The sequence below is a fragment of the Salvelinus namaycush genome, chromosome 15 (genome assembly GCF_016432855.1).
Source record: "Salvelinus namaycush isolate Seneca chromosome 15, SaNama_1.0, whole genome shotgun sequence".
Lineage (NCBI taxonomy): Eukaryota > Metazoa > Chordata > Actinopteri > Salmoniformes > Salmonidae > Salvelinus > Salvelinus namaycush.
In genome coordinates this window covers 25,613,321-25,629,555 of record NC_052321.1, presented here as the reverse complement: position 1 = coordinate 25,629,555, position 16,235 = coordinate 25,613,321, and the positions used below count along the sequence as shown (strand labels likewise).

General features: G+C 43.9%; 1 protein-coding gene across 11 annotated transcripts in view; it reads left to right on the top strand.

Annotated features, from left to right (window-relative positions):
• The first annotated feature begins 475 nt into the window (after positions 1–475).
• Positions 476–16,235, top strand: part of LOC120060356 (MAP/microtubule affinity-regulating kinase 3-like) — a 44,501-nt gene continuing 28,741 nt past the window's right edge. For all 11 annotated transcript variants that reach the window (XM_039009616.1, XM_039009613.1, XM_039009614.1 and 8 more), the window contains exons 1-5: positions 476–1,100; positions 3,394–3,576; positions 11,843–11,896; positions 15,028–15,076; positions 15,705–15,770. In XM_039009616.1, coding sequence (XP_038865544.1) covers positions 1,050–1,100; positions 3,394–3,576; positions 11,843–11,896; positions 15,028–15,076; positions 15,705–15,770 — 403 coding nt within the window. In that variant the 5' untranslated portion in view covers positions 476–1,049. The remainder of the gene's footprint in view (positions 1,101–3,393; positions 3,577–11,842; positions 11,897–15,027; positions 15,077–15,704; positions 15,771–16,235) is intronic.

Genomic DNA, 16,235 nt, shown 5'->3' with positions numbered 1-16,235 from the left:
TACGAACACAATTGCATTTTATCGATGACAATCTGAATGCACAAAAATACCGTGACGGGATCCTGAGGCCCACTTTATTTAAGGTATCTGACCAACAGCTGCTTATCTGTATTCCCAGTCATGTTACATTCATAGATTGGGGCCTAATGAATTGACTTGATTTCCTCATATGAACTGTAACTCGGTAAAATCAATGAAAATGTTGCATGTTGCGTTCTATTTTTGTTCAGTATATTTTCTTTATGGGAGGGACCTGCCATCCTGCCATAACCCAGCTACGTTTGGAAGCACAACCACTGACTCATGGTTTCTGTAGGTAAGGCATGAACTTGTACACAAGAGAAAGACCTGTTATTTCCTATCTGTCATTAATGTGAATCACTGAGCGGTGACCGCGCTATCACCGGCTGTATTGCGCTCCAATGAGCGCCGAGGGACGCCTGTTTCCTCACTTCCTCTGCTGTTCTGACAGGATTTGGCCCGATCCAACCCGTGAGTAGCCATTTTGGTCCCACCTAAAACACTAGCCTCATTCGGAATCGGAGATGGAAGAAATTGAGCCGACAGCGAGTCAGAAAGATAAACGCTATTGAAACTCAGGAATACAGACGGACAGGACATCAAGGCACACAAGGATTGCGTTACAAAAAGGAGCGATTTTGGGACCGGTGACAACAACCATCTGCCGCCCCCTCTGTCCGAGTGCTATTCTAGCCTAGATTGGAGCCAGTCTCCGATAATTACATACATTTAAGAGGCCATGTATGGCATTTTTTCAAATAAAAATATAGCTTATCAACCTTAATTTTCAATATAAATGACTATAGGCCGAGTGAGCGTTATAGGGAAATAGATGTCATCATCACACTTTTTCTGCGTCCTCGGGACACCTTGAGACACATTTGGATTGGATGGACCGATGTTGAGACAGTATCCAGAATCCATGGTTTTGGTCCAGAAGCAAGAGTACAATCACCACCGTTGTATTGCCAAAGAAGGTGCAGAATTGAATCATCCGGGAAATAGAGACAACATTCATCGAGAATAAAATGTCAACAAAAACTCCACTACCTACGGTCAATGAGAAAGAGGCGGAAAGCGTAAGTTAACGTATTATTAAGTAGTTAGAGGTGTAGTGTGTCTGACAATACAAAGTAACCACTCTCCCTGTTCCATTGTATCATACCCTTTTACTTAGGCTACTGGCTACATTGTATCTGAGTGTTCGATACATTGTGTCACACGGGAGATTGGCATATGTTCCTCTACTGTGCATGCCCTGGCTGTAATCTCCTATGTTGCCTGAAAACACGACATATGCTGTGTTTGGTCTGTGGACAGTGATAGATACTAATTTGTATCTCCATCCAAACCTTACCTGTTAGAGGACTGGTTTTTAAAAGTGTCGGTCAATAGAGGTGCCAATTGCTCGCCTACCAATGGGTTTACACAGTTCCCACCCCTTTCAGTTCAAAGGCAATCGTCTGTCAATTTTCATTCTCGTTGAGAGTATCGGGCAAGCGCGAGGGGATCTATGAGTTACCCCCACAAAAACGAGAGAGTTATCTGGTTAAATGGCATTCAAATTGCCAGCACAAAAATGACAGGGTCTCCGTCGATGAAGAGACCCCCCATCACCATAGTAAGTAACGATTTATTAATAAGATAAATCTCTGCAACTCTAGGCTACCTGGAATTTTCATTTGGCTAAATGAGGACGAAACTCTCTTGGAATGTCTGTTCGTGAATTTGATCATTTTATACTGTTGTATGAAGTTTCCTTCATCCTCTCTATCTGGTTAATCTGGAATTTACATTGTAGTGAAGGAACATACACTGAGTATACAAACTATTTATTACTTTTTCCATGACAGACTGTCCAGGTGAATCCAGGTGAGAGCTATGATCCCTTATTGATGTCATTTGTTAAATCCACTTCAGTCAGTGTGTAGATGAAGGGGAGGAGACAGGTTAAATAATTATTTTTAAGCCGTGAGACAGCTGAGACATGGATTGTGTATGTGTGCCATTCAGAGTGTGAATGAGCAAGAAAAAATATTTAAGTGCCTTTTAACAGGGTATGGTAGTAGGTGCCAGGCACACCACTTTGTGCCAAGAACTGCAACAATGGTTGGATTTTCATGGTCAACAGTTTCTCACATGTACCAAGAATGGTCCACCACCCAAAGGACATCCTGCCAACTTTACACAACTTTGTGATGCATTGGAGTCAACATGGGCCAGCATCCCTGTAGAACGCTTTCGATACCTTGTAGAGTCCATGCCCCGAGGAATTGAGGCTGTTCTGAGGGCAAAAGGTGGGGTGCAACTCAATATTAGGAAGGTATTCCAAATGTTTGGTATACTCAGTATATTGCCAGGTAATAATACTTTAAGTGAGATCTACTTAGAGAAGGTTTATGAGAGAGTTGAATTGTTCTCACATTCAGAGGTGTTGTTTTTAGGTTGTTGTCTATGCTGGTAGTGGATCACAACAGAAATTAAAACATGTTGCAGCGATGGGACAAGACTGTAACTACCAATTGGTATTAGGGAGAAAAAGGGGTTACGTTTTTTAATTTTTTATTATAGCATCCCTGCAAGTGATAACAGCACTGTAACCCAGTGTTATGGTTGGCTTTACAGGAAGTCTAGCCTGATCCAACAGACTGACCAGCACAGCGATCTGTCTGGTTTACGAGGCTATTGGACATCTGCTGAATCTAGTGCATTCTTACTGGTAACATCCTTATCAATGCAAACATCTGAATCTTATTAGCCTATGCTTTCCCTTTTTTTCCCAGTTCAGCGCTGTATATCTTTTCCCACAACTGAAACTGTCTGTGTGGCCAGGGAACCACTGATGCCCAGGTTAGGGGTGGGGTTGTTAGGGCGGAGTGAGAGCACAGAGCAGGCCCTGTTGAGGGAGCTGAATGGGGGTGGAGAGTCGATACTGACCCATAGAAAAGTCTCTATCTGATTTTGGGATGGGGTGTTGTGGGCTTTTAACCATGGTCAGAAAGATCAATACGCTGGAGTCACCTACACTAGGGTTGCAAAATTCCCTGGTTTTCCAGAAATCCTGGTAGGAGGATTCTGGATTTCCTGCTTATTCCCTCTTCATTCCGAGGGAAATTATTGAAAGTTCCCAAAATTTTGCAACCCAAACCTACACTAACCTTTCTTTACCCTCTTGGTTTGCTTGATCATAATCTGTTCAATAAACATGTAATAACCATGAGAGTTGTTTTGGATCCTGACAGGGGATGGAATGCCCCAGCATGAGCCACTGCTAGTGCAGAGATGTTCACCTCCTGTCTGTCCGTCCGCTTGTCAGTCTGTCTGTCTACAGCACACTGTTTCACTCATGTCTGTCCGTCTGTCTGTCCACAGCATACGTCTCACAGCAATGGGCGCCAGGAGGTCACCACGCGCTCCGTCCGCTCGGGAGTCCGCACCCGAAACTCTGGTGCCGACGAGCAGCCTCATGTGGGGAACTATCGGCTCCTGAAGACCATTGGGAAGGGTAACTTCGCCAAGGTCAAGCTGGCCCGCCATATCCTCACTGGCAGAGAGGTGAGAGGAGAGAGGAGAGAGGAGAGATCTGCAGCAGGACAGGCTGCTGTAGCCCCTTTCTGGTTTACCTAGCTTCACAGACAGGTAGCCTAGTGGTTAGAGCGTTGGACTAGTAACCGAAAGGTTGCAAGATCGAATCCTTGTACTGACAAGGTAAAAATCTGTCGTTCTGCCCCTGAACAAGGCAGTTAACCCACTGTTCCTAGGCCGTCATTGAAAATAAGAATTTGTTCTTAACTGACTTGCCTAGTTAAATAAAGGTAAAAAAAATAAAAATAAAAATAGACTCTTCTTTCCCCTCTCAATAGCGTTGTTCTTGTTGTGCAAATATCAATCAATCAATCAATTTTATTTTATATAGCCCTTCGTACATCAGCTAATATCTCGAAGTGCTGTACAGAAACCCAGCCTAAAACCCCAAACAGCTAGTAATGCAGGTGTAGAAGCACGGTGGCTAGGAAAAACTCCCTAGAAAGGCCAAAACCTAGGAAGAAACCTAGAGAGGAACCAGGCTATGAGGGGTGGCCAGTCCTCTTCTGGCTGTGCCGGGTGGAGATTATAACAGAACTATGCCAAGATGTTCAAAAATGTTCATAAGTGACAAGCATGGTCAAATAATAATCATGAATAATTTTCAGTTGGCTTTTCATAGCCGATCATTAAGAGTTGAAAAACAACAGGTCTGGGACAGGTGGCGGTTCCATAACCGCAGGCAGAACAGCTGAAACTGGAATAGCAGCAAGGCCAGGCGGACTGGGGACAGCAAGGAGTCACCACGGCCGGCAGTCCCGACGCATGGTCCTAGGGCCCAGGTCCTCCGAGAGAAAGAAAGAGAGAAGGAGAAAATTAGAGAGAGCCAAGATTTTCAAAATGTTCATAAATGACAAGCATGGTCAAATAATAATCAGGAATAAATCTCAGTTGGCTTTTCATAGCCGATCATTAAGAGTTGAAAACAGCAGGTCTGGGACAGGTAGGGGTTCCATAACCGCAGGCAGAACAGTTGAAACTGGAATAGCAGCAAGGCCAGGCGGACTGGGGACAGCAAGGAGTCACCACGGCCGGTAGTCCTGACGTATGGTCCTAGGGCTCAGGTTCTCAGAGAGAAAGAGAGAACGAGAGAATTAGAGAGAGCATACTTAAATTCACACAGGACACTGGATAAGACAGGAGAAGTACTCCAGGTATAACCAACTGACCCTAGCCCCCCGACACATAAACTACTGCAGCATAAATACTGGAGGCTGAGACAGGAGCGGTCAGGAGACACTGTGGCCCCATCCGAAGAAACCCCCGGACAGGGCCAAACAGGAAGGATATAACCCCACCCACTTTGCCAAAGCACAGCCCCCGCACCACTAGAGGGATATCTTCAACCACCAACTTACAATCCTGAGACAAGGCCGAGTATAGCCCACAAAGGTCTCCACCACAGCACAAACCAAGGGGGGGCGCCAACCCAGACAGGAAGATCACGTCAGTAACTCAACCCACTCAAGTGACGCACCCCTCCTAGGGACGGCATGAAAGAGCACCAGTAAGCCAGTGACTCAGCCCCTGTAATAGGGTTAGAGGCAGAGAATCCCAGTGGAGAGAGGGGAACCGGCCTGGCAGAGACAGCAAGGGCGGTTCGTTGCTCCAGAGCCTTTCCGTTCACCTTCACACTCCTGGGCCAGACTACACTCAATCATATGACCTACTGAAGAGATAAGTCTTCAGTAAAGACTTAAAGGTTGAGACCGAGTCTGCGTCTCTCACATGGGTAGGCAGACTGTTCCATAAAAATGGAGATCTATAGGAGAAAGCCCTGCCTCCCGCTGTTTGCTTAGAAATTCTAGGGACAATTAGGAGGCCTGCGTCTTGTGACCGTAGCGTACGTATTGGTATGTACGGCAGGACCAACTCGGAAAGATAGGTAGGAGCAAGCCCATGTAACGCTTTATAGGTTAACAGTAAAACCTTGAAATCAGCCCTTGCCTTAACAGGAAGCCAGTGTAGGGAAGCTAGCACTGGAGTAATATGATCAAATTTCTTGGTTCTAGTCAGGATTCTAGCAGCCGTATTTAGCACTAACTGAAGTTTATTTAGTGCTTTATCCGGGTAGCCGGAAAGTAGAGCATTGCAGTAGTCTAACCTAGAAGTAACAAATGCATGGATTAATTTTTCTGCATCGTTTTTGGACAGAAAATTTCTGATTTTTGCAATGTTACGTAGATGGAAAAAAGCTGTCCTTGAAACAGTCTTGATATGTTCGTCAAAAGAGAGATCAGGGTCAAGAGTAACGCCGAGGTCCTTCACAGTTTTATTTGAGACGATTTTACAACCATCAAGATGAATTGTCAGATTTAACAGAAGATCTCTTTGTTTCTTGGGACCTAGAACAAGCATCTCTGTTTTGTCCGAGTTTAAAAGTAGAAAGTTTTCAGCCATCCACTTCCTTATGTCTGAAACACAGGCTTCTAGCGAGGGCAATTTTGGGGCTTCACCATGTTTCATTGAAATGTACAGCTGTGTGTCATCCGCATAGCAGTGAAAGTTAACATTATGTTTTCGAATAACATCCCCAAGAGGCAAAATATATAGTGAAAACAATAGTGGTCCTAAAACGGAACCTTGAGGAACACCGAAATGTACAGTTGATTTGTCAGAGGACAGACCATTCACAGAGACAAACTGATATCTTTCCGACAGGTAAGATCTAAACCAGTCCAGAACTTGTCCGTGTAGACCAATTTGGGTTTCCAGTCTCTCCAAAAGAATGTGGTGATCGATGGTGTCAAAGGCAGCACTAAGGTCTAGTAGCACGAGGACAGATGCAGAGCCTCGGTCTGACGCCATTAAAAGGTCATTTACCACCTTCACAAGTGCAGTCTCAGTGCTATGATGGGGTCTAAAACCAGACTGAAGCATTTCGTATACATTGTTTGTCTTCAGAAAGGCAGTGAGTTGCTGCGCAACAGCTTTTTCTAAAATTTTTGAGAGGAATGGAAGATTCGATATAGGCCGATAGTTTTTTATATTTTCCGGGTCAAGGTTTGGCTTTTTCAAGAGAGGCTTTATCACTGCCACTTTTAGTGAGTTTGGTACACATCCGGTGGATAGAGAGCTGTTTATTATGTTCAACATAGGAGGGCCAAGCACAGGAAGCAGCTCCTTCAGCAGTTTAGTAGGAATAGGATCCAGTATGCAGCTTGAAGGTTTAGAGGCCATGATCATTTTCATCATTGTGTCAAGAGATATAGTACTAAAACACTTAAGTGTCTCTCCCGATCCCAGGCCCTGGCAGAGCTGTGCAGATCCAGGACAGCTAAGCCCTGGAGGAATACGCAGATTCAAAGAGGAGTCCGTAATTTGCTTTCTAATGGTCATGATCTTTTCCTCAAAGAAGTTCATGAATTTATTACTGCTGAAGTGAAAGCCATCCTCTCTTGGGGAATGCTGCTTTTTAGTTAGCTTTGCAACAGTATCAAAAAGAAATTTTGGATTGTTCTTATTTTCCTCGATTAAGTTGGAAAAGTAGGATGATCGAGCAGCAGTGAGGGCTCTTCGGTACTGCACGGTACTGTCTTTCCAAGCTAGTCGGAAGACTTCCAGTTTGGTGTGGCGCCATTTCCGTTCCAATTTCCTGGAAGCTTGCTTCAAAGCTCGGGTATTTTCTGTATACCAGGGAGCTAGTTTCTTATGACAAATGTTTTTCGTTTTTAGGGGTGCAACTGCATCTAGGGTATTGCGCAAGGTTAAATTGAGTTCCTCAGTTAAGTGGTTAACTGATTTTTGTCCTCTGACGTCCTTGGGTAGGCAGAAGGAGTCTGGAAGGGCATCAAGGAATTTTTGTGTTGTCTGAGAATTTATAGCACGACTTTTGATGCTCCTTGGTTGGGGTCTGAGCAGATTATTTGTTGCGATTGCAAACGTAATAAAATGGTGGTCCGATAGTCCAGGATTATGTGGAAAAACATTAAGATCTACAACATTTATTCCATGGGACAAAACTAGGTCCAGAGTATGACTGTGGCAGTGAGTAGGTCCAGAGACATGTTGGACAAAACCCACTGAGTCGATGATGGCTCCGAAAGACTTTTGGAGTGGGTCTGTGGACTTCTCCATATGAATATTAAAATCACCAAAAATTAGAATATGATCTGCTATGACTACAAGGTCTGATAGGAATTCAGGGAACTCAGAGAGGAACGCTGTATATGGCCCAGGAGGCCAGTAAACAGTAGCTATAAAAAGTGATTGAGTAGGCTGCATAGATTTCATGACTAGAAGCTCAAAAGACGAAAACGTCATTTTTTTTTTTGTAAATTGAAATTTGCTATCGTAAATGTTAGCAACACCTCCGCCTTTGCGGGATGCACGGGGGATATGGTCACTAGTGTAACCAGGAGGTGAGGCCTCATTTAACACAGTAAATTCATCAGGCTTAAGCCATGTTTCAGTCAGGCCAATCACATCAATCACATTATGATCAGTGATTAGTTCATTGACTATGACTGCCTTTGAAGTGAGGGATCTAACATTAAGTAACCCTATTTTGAGATGTGAGGTATCACGATCTCTTTCAATAATGGCAGGAATGGAGGAGGTCTTTATCCTAATAAGATTGCTAAGGCGAACACCGCCATGTTTAGTTTTGCCCAACCTAGGTCGAGGCACAGACACAGTCTCAATGGGTATGGCTGAGCTGACTACACTGACTGTGCTATTGGCAGACTCCACTAAGCTGGCAGGTTGGCTAACAGCCTGCTGCCTGGCCTGCACCCTATTTCATTGTGGGGCTAGAGGAGTTAGAGCCCTATCTATGTTGGTAGATAAGATGAGAGCACCCCTCCAGCTAGGATGGAGTCCGTCACTCCTCAGCAGGTCAGGCTTGGTCCTGTTTGTGGGTGAGTCCCAGAAAGAGGGCCAATTATCTACAAATTCTATCTTTTGGGAGGGGCAGAAAACAGTTTTCAACCAGCGATTGAGTGCTGAGACTCTGCTGTAGAGCTCGTCACTCCCCCTAACTGGGAGGGGGCCAGAGACAATTACTCGATGCCGACACATCTTTCTAGCTGATTTACACGCTGAAGCTATGTTGCACTTGGTGACCTCTGACTGTTTCATCCTAACATCGTTGGTGCCGACGTGGATAACAATATCTCTATACTCTCTACACTCGCCAGATTTAGCTTTAGCCAGCACCATCTTTAGATTAGCCTTAACGTCGGTAGCCCTGCCCCCTGGTAAACAGTGTATGATCGCTGGGTGATTCGTTTTAAGTCTAATACTGCGGGTAATGGAGTCGCCAATGACTAGGGTTTTCAATTTGTCAGAGCTAATGGTGGGAGCCTTCGGCGTCTCAGACCCCGTAACGGGAGGAGTAGAGACAAGAGAAGACTCAGACTCAGACTCCGACTCGCTACATAATGGGGAGAACCGGTTGAAAGTTTCTGTCGGCTGAATGAGCGACACCAGTTGAGCATTCCTACAGCATTTCCCTCCAGAAGCCATGAGAAAGTTGTCCGGCTGCGGGGACTGTGCGGGAGGGTTTATACTAATGTTACTATCTGTACTTACTGGTGGCACAGACGCTGTTTCTTCCTTTCCTACACTGAAAATACCCTTGCCTAACGATTGCGTCTGAAGCTGGGCTTGTAGCACAGCTATTCTCGCCGTAAGGCGATCGTTCTCCTGTATATTATGAGTACAGCGACTGCAATTAGAAGACATCATGTTAATGTTACTACTTAGCTTCGGCTGTTGAAGGTGTTGACGAACCATGTCCAGATAAAGCGTCCGGAGCGAAAAAGTTGAATGAGGGAAAAAAGTTGCGATGGAAAAACTAAAAATATAAACGGTAATTAAAAACAAAAACAAAACAAAACGTAAAGTTGTCAGCTAGCAAAGTAAAGTTGGCAGCAAAACGCACAGCAACAAAACGCACAGCAACACGTCTGCAAATATGAATTGTATCTTTATTATCAGTAGGTGACATAAAAAAAGAGAAGCAATTCACCAGCTAGTTTATTAGGTACACCCAGCTAGTACTGGGTCGGACCCCCCCTTTCCTCTAGAACAGCCTGAATTCTTTATGGCATGGATTCTGCAAGGTGTCGGAAACGTTCCACAGGTATGTTGGTCCATGCTGACAGTTGCTGCAGATTGGACGGCAGGACATTCATGCTGCGCACATCTATCTCATCCCGTTCTCTCTCATCCCGTTCTCTCTCATCCCATAGATGCTCTATTGGGTTTGGTCAGCAACAATGTTGAGGTACGCTGTAGCGTTCAATCGTTGCTCGTTTATATCAAGGGACCTAATGTGTGCCAGGAAAACATTCCCGACACCAGTACACCACTGTCACCACCGCTTTACTGTTGACACCAGGCAGGATGGGTGCATGGACTCATGCTGCTTATGCCAAATCCTGACTCTGCCATCAGCATGATGCAACAGGAACTGGTATTTGTTGGACTAGGCAATTTTTTCCCACTCCTCAGTTGTCCAGTGTTGGTGATGATGTGCCTATTGAAGCCACTTCTTCTTGTTTTTATCTGGTATGAGTGGATGTCTGCTGCAATAGCCCATCCGTGACAAGGATTGACAGGTTGTGCGTTCCGAGATGCCGTTCTGCATACCACTGTTGTACTGTGCTCTTATTTGTCTGTTTGTGGCCCGCCTGTTAGCTTGCACGATGAGCTGCTTTCACCCACAGGACTTCCGCTGGATGTTTTTTGCTTGTCGCACCATTTCCGGTAAAGCCTAGACACTGTCATGCGTGAAAAGCCCGGGAGGCCGGCTATTTCTGAGATACTGGAACCTGCGCGCCTGGCACCGACGATCATACCACGCTCAAAGTTGCTTAGGTCACACGTTTTGCCCATTCTAACGTTCGATTGAAAAGTAACTGAATGCATCGATACCTGTCTTTATATAGCAAGCCACGGCAACTTGAACCTAATAAACTGTCTGGTGAGTGTATGTACAGTTCAAGTCGGAAGTTTACATACACCTTAGCCAAATACATTTAAACTCAGTTTTTCACAATTCCTGACATTTAATCCAAGAAAAATGTCCTGTCTTAGGTCAGTTAGGATCACCACTTTATTTTAAGAATGTGAAATGTCAGAATAATAGTAGAGAGAATTATTTATTTCAGCTTTTATTTCTTTAATCACATTCCCAGTGGGTCAGAAGTTTACATACACTTAATTAGTATTTGGTAGCATTGCCTTTAAATTATTTAACTTTCCATTCCTCCTGACAGAGCTGGTGTAACTGAGTCAGGTTTGTAGGCCTCCTTGCTCGCACACGTTTTTTCAGTTCTGCCCACATATATTCTATAGGATTGAGGTCAGGGATTTGTGATGGCCACTCCAATACCTTAACTTTGTTGTCCTTAAGCCATTTTGTCACAACTTTGGAAGTATGCTTGGGGTCATTGTCCATTTGGAAGACCCATTTGCGACCAAGCTTTAACTTCCTGACTGATGTCTTGAGATGTTGCTTCAATATATCCACATAATTTTCCGTCCTCATGATGCCATCTATTTTGTGAAGTGCACCAGTCCCTCCTGCAGCAAAGCACCCACACAACATGATGCTGCCACCCCGGGCTTCACGGTTGGGATGGTGTTCTTCGGCTTGCAAGCCTCCCCCTTTTTCATCAAAATATAACGATGGTCATTATGGCCAAACAGTTCTATTTGTGTGTCATCAGACCAGAGGACATTTGTCCAAAATGTACGATCTTTGTACCAATGTGCAGTTGTAAACCATAGTCTGGCTTTTTTATGGTGGTTTTGTAGCACTGGCTTCTTCCTTGCTGAGCGGCCTTTCAGGTTATGTTGCTATAGGATTTGTTTTACTGTGTATATAGATACTTTTGTACCTGTTTTCTCCAGCATCTTCACAAGGTCCTTTGCTGTTGTTCTGGGATTGATTTGCACTTTTCGCACCAAAGTACGTTCATGACCCACTGGAATTGTGATACAGGGAATTATAAGTGAAATAATCTGTCTGTAAACAATTGTTGGAAAAAATACTTGTGTCATGTACAAAGTAGATGTCCTAACCGACTTGCCAAAACTATAGTTTGTTAACAAGACATTTGTGGAGTGGTTGAAAAACTAGTTTTAATGACTCCAATCTAAGTGTATGTAAACTTCTGACTTCAACTAACTGTATGTGCTGTGTTGATACCAGTCAAGCGTCCTCAAAAGATAATTGTTTATACTGGTATTTCATCTTCTACACACCTTGTTTTTGCTCTCTCCTCAGGTGGCAATAAAGATCATCGACAAGACACAACTAAACCCAAACAGCCTTCAAAAGGTAAGGATCCTCCCCGTGTTCCTGCGATTCACAGTACACTTATTGAGGTGGTGTGACAAAGTTGATCATTTCTGAGTGTGGCTGTGCAACCCCTGACCTTTGTAGTTTTGGCCCTGGTTGTGGTTGTTGCCAGTCAGAGGGCATTATTGATCTGACTGATGTGCTGTAGCAGGCAGGGTTTTGGTAGACAGAAAGCAGAGCATGACCAGGGCATACCCGGGAAGCTTGTGTGGCCGTTGGTATTCTGCCTGCCCAACTCTGAGACTTAGGGTAAGCATCTCTCTCACTCACTGCTTAGCTGCAGTTTCCATCTGTTTCTCCACCATTGATTCTGTGCTTTGTATTTAAGGCCTGGCCCTTCGGCATAGACTATGCTAAACCAACAGAAACAATCAGAGCCATGAGGGGCACTTCATGAGGTGGCTTGTTGGAAACACACAAAGCATGACTCTTCTGTTGACAGCCTCCTTGTAGGTCCTTAGAAATAAACCCTAGGAGTAGTCATTTTGATTTAACTCATTTATAGCAATGCAAAGCTACAAATATCATGCTTAAATGTCCCCTTTGCCAGTTGAAATCCCCTTGTCTGACAATGCTATCAGAGACTTTGATTTGTGAACAATAGAAACTCTACCTCTCTCTGACACGGTCCATGTTTTGATTTAATGTCCCAATAACCGAAGCCACCCGCATTTGTAGTCTCCTCTTCTCAGTGGCCCTTGACCTTTGGGTTATGTAATTAGAGGTGTTGGATGTGAAGTTTTGTTTTCCTCCTAGTTTGGAAGAGAGGAGGCCCAGCTCACATCTGTCACAAGCTTATTGTGATTTTATTTATCCTCCCTCTATCCATCCCTAGCCCCCCCCCCCTACTTCACTGGAGGTCACATGACCAGACCAGGCTGTTTTTGCCTAGGTTAGAGGGAAACAGTTATGGAAGCCCTTGATTAAAGGTAAACAGTTTGTTCTCAAATGTCGGTGTGGCGTTTGCTTCTACTGCTCTCCTACTCTGTTCTCCTCAAGTCACCATAGAGCACCACTAGTCTCAGTATAGGCTAATGAGAGCAGAAGCAGTGCTCACCAGTAAATGTGGAACTGCCTGTTAGAAAGTGACCCGCTGTGACAATTAGCATTGCGCAAGTAAAGATTAATGATCCATGTATTAGTGCTCTGGTATACCTGCATTGATTGCAACAACATCTAGAAGTGTTGTGTCTCGTGATGTTTTTGCAGACTTCTTAAATGCCCTGGCCTGCTAGTTCCCATGTGGTCTGTGTCTATACCTCTACGCACACTCTGGATGTTTCTTGATGTTGACTGAAGTCTAACGTATGTGTGTGAGTGTGTGTGTGCGTGCGTCTGTGCATGCGTGCGTGTGTGTGAGAGTGAGAACTGACCAGTTCCGCTCTTTGTCACCCCATAAGCCTGTCATTAACTGCTGTAATATAGTGTTATCTGTCCCCCATAGTTTTTTTTTGGAAACAATGATACGCCTGCCTGCCTTTCCATGACATGGATAATTGCTTTTGATTTTTTCTCAATATTTATGCAGAACTATGACAACATTTTGGATGTAATAATGGGTAGAGAGATGTAATGGGAAAAGTGAGCTTAAATTTGAACCACTCGGTCTTCATCCTCCTCCAGGCTGGCTGGCTTCGCCAGTACGGAGTGTGGCCTGTGTCTGTGTGTCTGTCTGTTATTTTTGTATGTTTTTAACAGGCAGATCAGCTTTAATATTGCAGATAAATTGTGGGTTCTATCTATGTAATTGTTTACATAATTTCCTATCCCCCATATACAGTGCATTCGGGAAGTATTCAGACCCCTTGACTTTATCCGCATTTTGTTACGTTACAGCCTTATTCTAAAATGCATTACATTAGTGTTTTTCCTCATCAATCTACACAATATACCCCATACTGACAAAACAAAAACAGGTTTTTAGAAATTTTCACAAATAAGAAAACAACAACAACTGAAATATACATTTACATAAGTATTCAGACCTTTTACGCCTCCCTAATCCTGATTGCTCAGTTTGGCCGGGCAGCCAGCTCAAGGAAGAGTCTTGGTGGTTCCAAACTTCTTCCATTTAAGAATGATGGAGGCTACTGTGTTCTTGGTTACCTTCAATGCTGCAGACATTTTTTGGTACCCAGATCAATGACACCCTTGTTTTTAAGCCCTAGATTTCTAGCCCCTTGATATTACTGTTGGATCTGATTTTAATAGCTAACATTTCTATGGCCATAATAAATAGATATGCCGATAATGGACATCCTTGTTTTACTCCTCTTGCCCATTTTTAATACTTTCTGAGAAGTAGCCATTATTTACTATTTTATCACATGGGGGTTACTATACATAACTTTAACCCATTGTACAACACTAAAATAGTCAAATTATATATAAATTCTAGTCGTACTTTATCCAAGGCCTTTTCAAAATCAGCTATTAATGCCAGGCCTGGTTTCCCAGATTTCTTTCTAGTTTTCTATTGTGTCAAGTACTTGTCTTATATTATCTACAATGTATCACCCATGTAAAAAAAAAACAGTTTGATTAAGATTAATATTATCTGACAATACCTTTTTAATTCTAAGCGCTGTACATTTTTCTAGGATTTGAAGTGAAGTGAAGTGCAAGGGGCCTCCAGTTTTTTAGGTGGACTGGATCTGATAGTTTACCATGTGTATAGGAGTGGTTCAATTTTTTAAATAATGGACCTTTGGGTGAACAGTTAGGATATGTCTTTGAGCTGCAACTTTCAGACATGGTGATATACTGTATCTCCTCTAATGCATTGTTTATGTCTACTGCAGCACTATTATGTCTTGGATAATGCCAGCAGCACAGTAGTATGGCACAACATCAGGCATGTGTCCTGTTCCATTAAAGATGGATGACTTTTATTATTTTATGGATGGAAGGGGGATGGGAGCACAGCTAGCTATAGTTAAAGGGAGATCAATCAAAAAAACTGCACATGGCTCTGACACAACTCTGTAATGGTTATGGAGCATTTGTCTAGTGTGTGCGTGCACATCCTGCTCAAATTAAGTTGAAAATGTTTCTCTGACACATCCAGTCCAACACGGAAATATGAATTCATTTATTTTCTCTCCTTCCAGCTCTTCAGAGAAGTAAGAATAATGAAGCTTTTAAACCACCCAAATATAGGTAAGCAGAACACACACATACACACAATTGCAGCTGGGGAAGGAGATAGGATTCTCTGCTAATTTCGTTTGATTTTGTACCCCACGCATGTCATGATTTCTCAAATCTGATTATAATGACATGCACAATGATAACCATCTAAAAGAGAGAAAGAACCGCTTCTACATCCCACCTCTGCTATATATAGCCCTGGAGCTCAGCCACTCTTCATCCAGAGACTGTTAGATCAGCTCACGGAAAACACTGCAGGGAAGACGACTTTACAGTATATACCCAATAAGCATGTGTGAGTGCCCTACAGTATATGCACAAGTGAGATATGGTAAGCGTTAGTCTATGACTGGGTCCCACACACAGGCACGCATGCACAAAAGGAAATTAGAAATGTCTTCAATTTCCTCAGCCTCCTCAAGGCTTTCAGCAGTAGAAAATGTAAGTTATTGGATTCCTTGCTTTAAGACAGCTTGCTATTGATACTGAGGAACAGACACTCCCTAGAACCATCTTGAATGCCCTGTGCGCTATCCAGGACAAGCATTTGACAAAGTTGAGCCAGAAAGATGCAATGCAGTAGTTGTTATTGCGTGTAGGCCAAAGACAAATTGTTTTCTTTCTCTTTCCTCCTCAGTCAAGTTGTTTGAGGTGATCGAGACAGAGAGGACACTGTACCTGGTGATGGAGTATGCCAGTGGAGGTGAGCAGTATTACGCCTTGGCTTCTCAGCCCTCCAAACTGCTGTGATGGTATAGGGCTTGGTGAAGAGTCATACATATCAAGTGCTGGTGAAGTGTTACTTATTTGTAGGATTTGTGTGTGTGTGTGGGGGGAGGGGGGGGGGGGGGTCAAGGTGAGGGGGAGGATTATTTATTTAAGATGTTGGAAGAGGTAGGATTTCAGATGGGCAGGGACTCTGCTGTGCTAGCTTCAGGGGGAAGCTGGTTCTTCCATTGGGGTGCCAGGACAGAGAAGAGCTTGGTCTGGGTGGGAGAGCTAAGAGACACACACACACACGGACATGGACACACACACTTACTCCCTGCCTCCGGTCAACACTGAGTGTGTGTGGGAGGGTTTTGAGGATGCAGAACTAGAGGTTTTATGGGGGGAGTTGTGTTGATGCTGGTCCCCCCCCCCCCCCCCCCCCCACACACAAACACAC